This window comes from Felis catus, chromosome E2 (genome assembly GCF_018350175.1).
Source record: "Felis catus isolate Fca126 chromosome E2, F.catus_Fca126_mat1.0, whole genome shotgun sequence".
Taxonomy (NCBI): Eukaryota; Metazoa; Chordata; class Mammalia; order Carnivora; family Felidae; genus Felis; species Felis catus.
Genome location: NC_058382.1, coordinates 22,523,729 through 22,536,305, shown reverse-complemented (window position 1 = coordinate 22,536,305; position 12,577 = coordinate 22,523,729). Strand labels below are relative to the sequence as shown.

General features: G+C 33.8%; 1 protein-coding gene across 5 annotated transcripts in view; it reads left to right on the top strand.

Moving 5' to 3' along the window:
* Positions 1–12,295, top strand: part of URI1 (URI1 prefoldin like chaperone) — a 101,441-nt gene extending 89,146 nt beyond the window's left edge. For all 5 annotated transcript variants that reach the window (XM_019819664.3, XM_023245900.2, XM_019819663.3 and 2 more), the window contains 6 exons: positions 163–220; positions 2,089–2,257; positions 3,685–4,030; positions 5,974–6,116; positions 6,904–7,153; positions 10,553–12,295. In XM_019819664.3, the coding sequence (XP_019675223.2) occupies positions 163–220; positions 2,089–2,257; positions 3,685–4,030; positions 5,974–6,116; positions 6,904–7,153; positions 10,553–10,735 (1,149 nt within the window). In that variant the 3' untranslated portion in view covers positions 10,736–12,295. The remainder of the gene's footprint in view (positions 1–162; positions 221–2,088; positions 2,258–3,684; positions 4,031–5,973; positions 6,117–6,903; positions 7,154–10,552) is intronic.
* The last annotated feature ends 282 nt before the right edge of the window (positions 12,296–12,577 follow it).

Below are 12,577 nucleotides of genomic sequence, written 5' to 3'. Positions count from 1 at the left end.
AGAACAGTTTTTATGTTGAAAGAAATCTTGTAGCCAAGGAACAAATTACTTGAAGTCTCAAATGCTTTCAGACATTTTTCTAGATTGTATGATTGTACTTATAATAATTTTAGCGTTGAAGATTCAAATTATTAATGTGCTTTGTTTTGTTTAAAAAATTAGGCTGCAGGTGATATTGTTGATATAAGAGAAGAAATTAAAAGTGACTTTGAATTTAAAGGTAAGCAGTAAGATTGTTTTATGTTTAGTTATTTAAATATTTGCCATATGTATGGATATTCAAGGAGTCTTTTGTGAGATATTAGGATTATATGATACTTTTAAATTCCTGAGATAAAGAACATTTGTTTCATTTATTCATTAATTTTTATAGTTTTTATAACTTTGATATAAAATAGTTATATATTTAATATACTTTAAAATATAAACATTAGTAGATAAATACCTCAGTGAAAAATTTGATTCCTGACCGATTTACTTACGTAGTGAGATGACAGGCTTTCTTCAAAGTTCTTAATGATCCAGATGTCTACAATTCAGAAGACGTGTATTCTGTACATGGATCTGCCTCAAATTTGATCATTGACCTTGGTGGAGTCATAATGTATCTTTTGCTAGTTTTTCTTCTTTTAAAACTGTAGCTTCAGATGTTGTTTTTGGAAGAAAGACTGAATATAATCTAAGTGTATTTCAGCCATTCGTTTTATGTCATCTGCAGTGGCATCCCGTACTCGGGTTGTCCCAGGCTCATCTCATAGCTCTCTCTTGCCGGGGATGGGTTACATGTTTGGTTTTTCCTTCTGGAAAGGCAGTGGTTCCCCTGTCAGTTGTAAAGTGTTACAGCAGTGAAAATTTTAAAAGTATTACAGAAATGGTTTATAATTTGCTACTGTAGAAAACCATTACTTTTAACAGTTATTTTGATTTTTTAAAGTTCATATTTTAGTAATTAACTCTGAAGATAACTTGTTGGTTGAAATAGAGACAATTTTGGGAGCCATATTCTAGCCATACTATCTCTACTAATATGGCATTAAAATTAATAGCAAGTGGCTTCAGAAGGTGAAATAAAGGAGACATACATTACAGTTAAAGAACAGAAAGACAAGTTATAATTTTTGTTTGTGGTGACCAATGAAAGATTTTTGTATTTTACATGTCTGAAATATGAAAGTTGTTAATGCTGTTTTATCAATAATAGTTATGGACAATAATAGGCTATGAAACATAATTATGATATTTTTAGATTTAGGAAGCAGTGTTGTACATTTGAATGTATGATGGAGGTCATCGTTAACCATATCTCATAACAGCATTTTAGACTTCTTCCCATTGCCTTCTTCAAAGCTATAATTTGCTTTATAAAAAAGTCTATTTTTTTCAGATGAAAAGCAAATGGATTTGAGTTCAGATTTTCTTTATCTCCTGCCCTCACATGAGGATTACAAATAAGATAAAGTAATTTAAAAAGGAGAAATGTTCATATACAAAATTATAGTCCAACTTTCCAGGGATTAGCTTCCATAGATTCCTCCTAGGGTATTTATGCCTGGCTGTGCCTAGAGTTGAAAGTATCCTGTGACAAGGCTTTGATGTGTTACTTTAGTAACTGAATTCTCTTGAGTAAGGATGGAAGATGTGTATTATTTGTGTTGAATTTTGTGTTATAACTAGGGTACATTGTGACCATTTTTGCTAATGCATTTTTGAAGCTTTCAGGCAGTTCTTCACAGTCTTTAATGTGCATATGAATCCTCTTGGGCTCTTGTTAAAACACAGATTGTGATTTAGCAGATCTGGGGTAGCCCTGAGAGTATATACTTCTGAAATGTTCTGCAGGAATATCAGTGTTGCTGGTCCTTGGACCACACTTTGAGTAGCAAGATTATGAGAGAAATGAATCCTTGGAGTTGTCTTGCTTGCTTAAAAACCATGCATCACCCCCCCCCCCATGCCCCTTCCCCCCCCCCCCCCCCCATCTCCATATCCCCTCTTCTCAGAAGAAAGTCTCACTAAGTCTAGGTTTGTGCTTTTTTAAAGGTGGATATTAACAGCCATGTCTTTCCTTTTTTTAAAAAAAAAAAATAGCAAAACACCGAATTGCCCATAAACCTCACTCCAAACCAAAAACTTCAGATATTTTTGAAGCAGATTTTGCAAATGATGTCAAATCCAAGGATTTGCTTGCTGATAAGGAACTGTGGGCTCGACTTGAAGAACTAGAGAGACAAGAAGAATTGCTGGGTGAACTTGATAGGTACCGAATGACAAATTATCTTTCCAAGAGATTTTGTTTCTAAACACGTTTCCTTGTTAGTCTTTTTCCTCATTAATAAAACAATACATGCTCATTGAAGAAAATACATAAAAGTATAATATATTAAAATATCAATAATCCTCCCACTCGAAAATATGTATTAATTTTCTAGAATATTTTCTGTTAGGACTTGTGCATTCATGCACATGCCCATGCATATGTGTGGGTACAGAAATACTTAAAATCTGTATTCCTATGTTTTTAATAACAAGATTCAGCTATGTTTTGTATAATGAAGTACTAAGGTATATCATATAGTCGACATAATAATTATGGGTGTTTTAAATATTTACAATTTAAATGAACTATTTTTATACTGTAGCCAGGATAATGCTGTATATCTAAATGACTTGTTAAAAAGAAAAATTTGCTGTGGATTTGTTTGTTACTGTAAAATGTTTATCCTTGCTTTCCTTTACAAACTTTTCTGTTTATTGAGCAGGCAGTTTGTAATTTGGTCAGGTAGTTATATATATGAACAACTTTTCCAAACTGCTGTTTGAAATATACATTAGCACTCACTTGGAATTGTCAAAATACTCAACGAAATCTATTACTACAGAAGTTCTTATATTATTTTGCTTAAATGATGCACTGTATGCAGTAGTTTCTGTGAAAAATAGGACCTGAAGCACGAAGGATATATGTATATTTTTTTACATTTTACCTACAAATTCTTAGGTCTTTTTGATTAACTCATAATATTCCATTTTTTAAGATCCATCTTGAATCTTGTGATTTTCTTGGGCATGATTTTCTGTTTTTGCATGACGTTATTTCAGTTCTATTGCATTTTTGATTTTGTTATTTTTGTAAGGTCTTCAAATCCTTTGTAGAAATGAAGCATGAAAAGTGTACATGTGTGTGTATAAATATAATTATATTCATGTGCATACATATAAATCCTTCAATATAAAAAGTTAAAATAATACATGCTTTAAAGTATTCCAAATATAGAAATAGAAAATAATAATAAATAGCCTCAGTGTTAATAAACAGAAAATAAATTAGCCCCAGTGTTAATGTTCTGGGGCTATAATTTATGGTCTTTAAATACATATCTCTGTGAATTTCTTGCAAATTTCTTGATTGTATTATTTATATCATATTTACGTTGTGTGTGGCCAGTGTCCTCTTGCAAAGGTAAAAAAATCATCTATATTCTACTTATGTTTGAGTAACTACAACATACAGAATTAGCATAGAGTTTTTTGTTGTTGTTATTTCAAAGCGTTCTTATCAGCTAGAATTCTAGTTAAAAATATCTTATTCAAAATCTTAATTTTTGCCCATTGAAATGAACTGAAAATTAGAATATGTAGTATTTTGATGTTTATGTTTGATCTTAGTTTTCTCTTTCTTATTAGTAAGCCTGATACTATGATTGCAAATGGAGAAGATACATCTTCTGAAGAAGAAAAGGAAGATCAGAACATAAATGTGCATGTGATGCACCAAGTAACAGACTCTGTTCATTCCAGCAGTTGTTATAAGGATGTTACACATTCAGAACTGTTCAATGGCCAAGTGAATAGTCAGTTGAACTGTTCAATGATTGGTTCAAATTCTTACCACAGTAATGAAGATGAAGAAGAAGAAGAAGAAGATGATGATGATGATGATGATGATGGTGATAATGAAAGTGATGTTTTAGGGGTTGGAGATCATTCTGTACCAACAATATATTTTTCTCACACTGTCGAACCTAAGAGGGTTTGTATGCTTTTTGTGTATAATTTAAATATTAACATAATTTAATATAAATATATTCTATAATATTCTTTAAAAGAACAGTGTTAGAGTAATTAATATTGTTGGTAGTGCCAAATAATAAAATCATCTTTTGTCTCTTGTTCTGACCAATTTATCTAAAAAAACGGGGAGAAAAAGTCAATGTCTAGATAGTTCCCATTGGTCCTTTGTTCTTTGAAGACACAGTGGAATTTGAATTGTTTGGGGTCTGGAAAGGAATCAGATTTGAGTAGCAACTACTGTAGCTCCACCTGTCCTTCATTCAGAGAGTTTTCTGAGAATTCTAGAGTTAATTATATTGTGGGTGTTTTGGTGTATTTAGGATGTTGAAAGTGACTATATTAGCTACATTTTTAATTATGCCAGGTTGTTACTTTCTGTGCGGGCATGACATGAATAGGAGCATCATGAGCAAAGTGGAAAAGTTCAGGAGGAAGTAAAAAGTAGCTTCTTTTCAGATAAAGTAAATCTAAACATCTGTGGGTAATCGTGACTCTAGAATTTTGGCATTTAAGAACTGGGGGTTATTGTGAGATCTTTTTTTTTTTTAAAGTAGTGTTTATTTTTGAGAGAGAGAGCACAGAAGCAGGGGAGGGACAGAGAGAGGGAGACACAGAGTCTGAAGCAGGTTCCAGGCTCTGAGCTATCAGCACAGAGCCCAACGTGAGGCTTGAACCCATGAACTGTGAGATCATGACCTGAGCCAAAGTTGGATGCTTAACCGACTGGGCCACCCAGGCGCCCCTGTAGAGACCTTCTAATACAGGGTTTTTAAGCTTTTCTTTAGTGTCAAAAGACTTTTTGTTCCCCTTGTACTTACTGTAGAATCCCACTATTTAAAATAGATCAAAACAGTTAGTTCTGATTGGAAGGATAGACTACCTTAAATCCATTCCCTTGCTCCCAGTGCTGCTCTGAGTAGCAACTGGGAATTCATCTTTATACTTAAGGCCTAGAAGTCCATAGACCTGGCTAGTAATACAACAGAAAGTCCTTTGTCTCAGTGCACTGGTCTTTGTACCACAAGATATCCGTGCAGGGATTGCCTGTATCACAGTTAAGGGTCTGTGGTATCAATCTTAAGTGTCTGTGATTATTATTTAATGAAACATGTTTAAAACATATCTGGTATTTCTAAGGTCCCTTAAGTTATCCTGCTGTAGTATGAAGTGAAATAATTTATGGTTTTTTATATGTTAATACTTCAGACTAAAGGGAGCATCTTGTGAGTTCTTTAGAAAAAACTGACGTAGTAGCCAGAAAAAGAAATTTGTTTTAGGATTCTTATTTCATGCTTTAAATCTTTCCTTATTTGCATGTTGATAAAATAAGAAGAATAAATAATATTTGTAGGAATTTTGTGAGGAAGAGCAGTCATTATTAATATGGAAAGTGCAGTGTTAGTGTTGAGTAGAAGAATGACATAATCCTACAGGGTTGGTTTTTATTTTTTAGTCCAATTTCTAAAAACTAGAGGTATTTAAAAAATTCCAAATAATTAAGCATTATCTAATATTGCTTTTATGACTTAAATTTTATATTTTCTTACCAAATATTTCTTTTGGTTAATTATGTTCTTTGTTTTGAAATGCATGATTTAATCCAAAAATTTATATCAAAGTAATGGGGTGATATGAAAACTTATAATAAGTCTGTCATTTAATTTAAATGTAATTTGCTTTCTATACAATAATAAAATCCCTAAAGACTAGAATTGGTCATTAAAGAAGATATAATTTAATGCTGTAGAAGTGTGTTAAGGTAAGGACTTCTTAATCCTATAATAGTGTACATCATTTCATGTCAAAAACTGTCTCTCTTCTTTAATTATAAAGTTTATTTGTTTTAGTTTTGGCTTTGATTTAATTTCTCAGAAGGTTTGTAATTTGCTGTGAAATTTTTAGGTCCGAATAAATACTGGAAAAAATACCACTTTAAAATTCAGTGAGAAGAAAGAAGAAGCCAAACGTAAACGAAAGAACAGCTCTGGCAGTGGTCATTCTGCCCAGGAACTGCCTACCATCAGGACTCCCGCTGACATTTATAGGTGAGTGGTTTTCACGGGCAACAGGACAAGCTGCCGTCCCCTTACCTCTTTTTGTAACTGAACATTTACAGGAGCAGGTTGCCTGTAACACAGAAGCCTGTCCATCATGGACAGGTGAGGGGCTCTGATCGGGTTGGCTTAGTATTTTAAAGGCTCTCCCAGGAGCTGCTGAGCCACCACAGCTGCCCAGTTCAGAACAGTTGGAACATTGCATGAGTTTCCCCTTTCCCCCCTCTTTGCCAATGCTATTAAAACATTCTCAATCTTTCTAGTGAAAAAATCGTAGTATGTTAACTTTAGAAATGTAAGTTTGGGTTTCCAGTGGGCTGGAGCAGTGCTTTCCTGCCACAGCTATGATGATGCTTGCATGTGGTTTGCCTTTCCACGAAGTAAGTTAAGTATTGCTGTTCCAGTTTTTTGTTGTCTTGTTTGTTGAGAAAGTTATCATTTGGAAATACCTGTTTTCATGACCCATATTTGTAAAATAGTTAAAATTGCTAAATTGTTTTCTAAGTAGGTCTAGATTACATGTAGAATTTTGACAAATTAGACTGTTGTCACCCAGAACATGCTTATAAATAAAGTGCTGTATTAGGCCCCAAAAAATCATATTTTAAAGAATGTAAAATACATCATTTGAAGCTACAAAATTGTTGATTATGAAAATTTTAGATGTAAGTTTGAAAAAAACACTCTAATTTCTAGAAAATATTTTTTAAAATCTTACAAATTCATCCTCGGTTTATGAGTTACCTAAAGTGCATGTATATGTTTTTGGACATCATAGAGTCTTTGTTGATGTTGTGAATGGAGAATATGTTCCTCGTAAGTCCATCCTGAAGTCTCGCAGCAGAGAGAACAGTGTTTGCAGTGACACCAGTGAAAGCAGTGCTGCTGACTTTGATGACAGACGGGGAGTTCTGAGGAGTATTAGCTGCGAAGAGGCCACTTGTAGTGACACCAGTGAGAGTATTTTGGAAGAGGAACAGGAAGAAAACCATCACAAGAAACTTTTGCCTTTATCAGGAACACCTGAGGTGTGTGTGTATTGTTAACTCTTTATTTCGTATAGTATCTTTCATCACTTTTTGTGAGTTTAAAAAGGTGGTGATAGCAGGGCGCCTGGGTGGCTCAGTCAGTTAAGCGTCTGACTTCAGCTCAGGTTGTGATCTTGTGGTTTGTGAGTTCAAGTCACGCATCAGGCTTGCTGCTGTCAGCGCAGAGCCCGCTTTGGATCATCTGTCCCAGCACTTCCCCCTACCCCCAACTCTCTGTCTTTTAAAAATAAACATTCAAAAAAAAGAAGTGGTGTTAGCTCCATTTCAGAAGGGCGTATCATTCATTTTCCTGATTTCACAGTTCACTTTTGGAGTCAAAAAGTTATTTCTTTAAAAGAGGCTGTCCTCTCCTTTTTAAAAAATTGCAGCTGCTATATCTCCCTGGTATGGTCTATAAATCTTTAATCTTACAATCTTTAAATTATTATTTTTTTTGTATAGTTATTTATTGAAGTTAATCAGCTGAGTAATGACATTGTTTATCTTATAGCTTCTTTAGCTGATACATATATTTAATCTCAAAAGTCATGGACCCTAATTAATTCTAGGCTTATTCTTTTTTGATAATTAATAATTTATAAAAAATTAATAGCCACTAGCAAACACACAAATGCAGATATTATAATCTTAGTTCAAGAAAAATTTTTTTGGGGAAAAGTATTACTAGTCTTAAAGTTCTGTTTTTGTGAAATAAGAATTTTAAAGTATCTTCGTTTGCATATACGTTACCTTTTTGACAAGAAGATCATTTAGCAGCTTATTTTAAACGAATTACTACTAGACCAAACTATAGTCATTTTATAATAGTTTATAGGTAGCAGATTATACTTTTCTCTTTTATGTGCTTTAGTTAAAGAAAAAAACTGTATGGCAGGTAATTATCTGAAGTCCTGTGTTTTGGCTTGTGCCAGTGACATATTTATTTTTGGGGGTTATGGAGCCATTTTACAATTTAAAGAAAGTTGTAGATCCTCTCCTCAGAAAAAGTCAGTGCACACATATATATTCTTATCCACCACATTGCACACACTTGTGTGTGGGGGGAATGGTACTGAGGGATCCCAAAACAAAAATTCCTATCTATGAAATAGTCATATGTTAGGGTTTCCATTATTCCCAGGGATGATTTCTTCAATTTTTTTTGTTCTGGGTGTATCTCAAATTTTCAATTTATAAAGTATTTAGAAAAACTGGGGAACTCATACCTGTATCAAACTGATATACCCATTTGTGCATACATTCAATACATATAAAATATATATGTTTATATATAAATAAGCATATGTAAAAGTTCTATTGCTTATACTGAATGGTAACTTAATGGTAATAATAGTACTAAATTGTCACTGGGGATGGAGATCATTAGCATTTAGGGACAGCATGTATGATTAGAATTAGAATGTTCTCCTCCCCATTGTATCACCTGATATAATCATCTCAGTTGACGTAGAAAGTATCTCATTTAACAGTCTTCCATACTGTTAGAAAAACAGGTAATGGATGTAGACCTTTGCTACTTTTTATTTATTTAAGTTTACTTATTATGAGAGAAAGAGAGTGCTCCTGAGCAGGGGAGGGGCAGAGAGAGAGAGAGAGAGGGAGACAGAGAATCCCAAGGGTGCTCCACACTCAGCACAGAGCCCTGTGCAGGCTCGATCTCAGCACCATGAGGTCATGACCTGAGCTGAAATCAAGAGTCAGACACTGAACTGACCGAGCCACCCAGGTGCCCAACTTTTACTTTATAAGGACTTAGTGTATCATGGTATAGCTAGACCTCAAGTCTGGGACTTAGTTTTATTTCACTATAACTAGCTTTGTACTTCATATTGAAGTTTTTGTTAGCATTCTAGATGCTATAATTTTTTTTTAACATGAAAACAAATAGTTCATGCATATGACAAGTACTTTAAAAGATCTGCTTTTCAGTATCTTTAAACGCCGAAGTGTCTCTTTTTTCAAAAGCATTTTTAATATAGTAAGAAGGCTCAGTGAGCATCATCCTATTTTATCATCCTATTTTATCAATAGGAGTTTTGAGAAAGTAGACTTTAAGTTTCTTTTAAGAGTTTGGATTTCACCCAAGTTCTTGAAATACTGTGGGAGGGTAGGGGCATTCTTGTTTTTTCATTTCTTTGGTGGGGCAAGGTGGAGGGGATGGCTTTTTAAACTTTTAAACTTTTTAAACTCAGGTGATACACTGTCTTAACTCAGTTTGTACTCTTGGTAGATAAAAGCAAGCAAAATACACATGAAAGTTTAGGTGTCAAATTTTACTTTGTATGTAATGAGTTTTTAGAAGATGAAAGGTGGGGGGGATCCAAATACCAGAGACCTTAAAAATAAAATTGTTATCAAATCCTTGGTTTTTACAGATCTTTATGTAAAAAGATATATGAAGATGTATGTATCTTTGGTTGTATTTCCAGCATTTTGTACACATTACTTTTGTTCCAGTTGAACAAACAGTTGACTACATTACATCCAGCAAATATCCAGCTGAAACGAAAGAACCATTTTGTGTGTGTGTGTGTGTGTGTGTGTGTGTGTGTGTGTGTGTGGAACATCTGATTTCCATCATTGAATTAAGTGTAGCAAATTTTGAGACTGATGCTGTCTCCACTAGTATCAGCACTTAATTTTTCAGTTTACACTGATCTCTTGAGTAAAATTGAGGCAAGATGCAATAAAATATTCCAAGTAATTGCATACATGGACACCACCTAAGAGATGTCACTACTGCTGAAAAGTAAGCTATTGGCTAGCTGGCAGCATGGCCTCCATAGGATAGCTCATTCGTCAGCTCACGTTTGACACCCTAATAGCATTTTTTAATTTAATACATTAGTTCTCACGTCATGGTCTGGACGTGAATGTATGAAATTTGGGGACCTTTTACATACCCATTTTTGTTTAATCCCAGATAAAACATTCATTTTACATTTTGCTTTCTTACATGTATGTTATAAAAATCTATTTATATTTGATGATGTTATTAAGATACATTTTAATGGTAGTTGATTTCTCTAAACAGTTTATATTTTGATGTGTATTTATCCAAGAATCTTAAGAATTCATTTTTTTTTAACATTTATTCATTTTTTGATAGAGACAGCGTGAGTGGGGAAGGGGCAGAGAGAGAGGGAGACACAGAATCCAAAGTAGGCTCCAGGCTCTGAGCTGGCAGCCCAGAGCCCGATGTGGGGCTCGAAGCCATGAACCATGAGATCATGACCTGAGCTGAAGTCGGATGCTTAACCGACTGAGCCACCCAGGCGCCCCAAGAATTTACTTGTAATGAAAGGAAATGTCTAATTGGCAAATACAGGATCAAATCTTATTTGATTTTATTACCATAATCTGACTTTTGTCTTCTAGGCTTTTTCTGGAACTGTAATAGAAAAAGAATTTCTATCGCCCTCCTTAACACCACACTCAACCATGGTTCATCCTGTGTTACCCACCATTCCAGAACGAAAAGAAGTCTTGTCAGAAATATCAGAAGAGACTACCAAGAGGGTTTCAAAGTTCAAAGCTGCCAGATTGCAGCAGAAAAATTAGGGCCTGCCAAGGAGTTTACATCCTAGAACCTCGTTTTGCATTTCTTTAGAATCTGTATAGCAAAATATGTTACATGTAGTTGAAATAAGGCATCCTGAATGCATTTGGCAGCAAGTTCTCTTACTGTTATCAGTGGTATTAAAAAGAAAGTAAATGTTTGAATACTTTAATATTCAGCTTGTTTTGTTAATTCTCTGAATACTGTCAATACTGTTGTCTAAGTTTTCTTAGGATGCGGTGGCAGTATTTGGAATTATTTTTCAAAGAATACTGTTCATATGTATTGTTTTTGTGTTTTGAACTAAATACAGGCAGTTTTGTGCCAGCTGTGAAGTTGTGCATACCATATGGACCATTTTAAGGAAACTTTTAAAATTTCAAATAGATTCAACAATTATATTCCTTACTTTAGCATTTTAAAGGCACTTTAAAAAAATCTACTTCTTGTAGGTTTTGCAGCTAGGTGGCTATTTAAAAAACCTCTCTCTCCCCTTTGACTGTCATTCTATCATCTCTGAGGCAGAAAACTACATGTACCCTTTGGGAAGGTTTCTTTGATTGGAAGAATGGTATTTTGTAAAACATTTTTTTTTTCAAGTAAAAATTTTATGAAACTTGGTCTCTAAAATGTGAGCTTTATGATTCAGAGTTGAATTATAGAAATAAATGTCTTTGATTCATATGTATGCTACATGCACCACACAATGAATCCTTGAATTCTTACAATTCCATAGGCAATTCTTCTCCCTTAAGTTGTTCACTTTTAACTGGCATTATATTTTGGGAGAGAAGGAGAGGTTGTGTAGATGCTAAAAAAAACATTTTTTTAAAATAAATTTTAATTTTAATTTTTCCACCATTGTCATTCTCCAGGGCTACTTTCTTACTAGTAAATAATTGAAATAACATATTGACTGTTAGCAAAAATCTTTAAAATAAAGAGAAATTTATTCTAACATTGAAAGTTATACTGCAAGTGTTAACCATTAGCTTGATGCATGCTGAAATGTAGCTTTTAAAAAGCATTCTGCATTAGTGCTAAAATAAGCCATCAATGCCAGTCCACCCTCTATTCATGGCTAAATATTTAAGGTTATTTATAGCTTCTTTAATGAATTCTTGCTTAAACAAAGTGAAATTATGTCCTAGAAAAGTAGAAGCTATTTGTAACTAGAACAGCACAACTGTAAAAGTTTTATGAATATGTATTTTAATAATAAGGGGGTGAGCCTGAATCTCCACAAGTTAATGGATAATTCAGAACAGAGGACTGATTTTGAAAGATAGCCTAGAAATGTAGAAGACTTGTTCTTTAGTAAATTTTAGTCAACTGTGCATATATTTTTAGTTAAAACTTTCTCTCAGCCCCTCCCTCACAAAAAACCAAGAATACCATCACACACACTCAAAGGAGCTCCTGACTCCCAAATGAAATGTTATTCAAGTGAGCTGTGCTAGATCTTTCCCCCAGTAACAAAGTTTGTTGTGGGACTATTGTGATATTCTTTACAGACATGTAATTTCAAGAGTACTGTCATTAAATAATTTTTCATAATTTGAGCCTGTCGTTGTTTATGTATTATGTTACTTCTTGCAAATAAGATGTTCCCTCATAGAACAAGATGGTAGTAGAAGCAAAGAAAAAGTGTTTGATAACATTTTCTTATGTCTTGCTGAAGACCAGATGAAGTGGTGTAGCCCCATTTCATAGCCTCAGTCTTACAACAGTTTCAGCTGTAACTTAGCGTAGCTTTATTTATCATGTTAAATTCACGTTTCAGTGGGTTAAAATGAAGCTGGTCATAAGTGTTCTCTTTTAGACCATTGTAAAACAATAGCAGA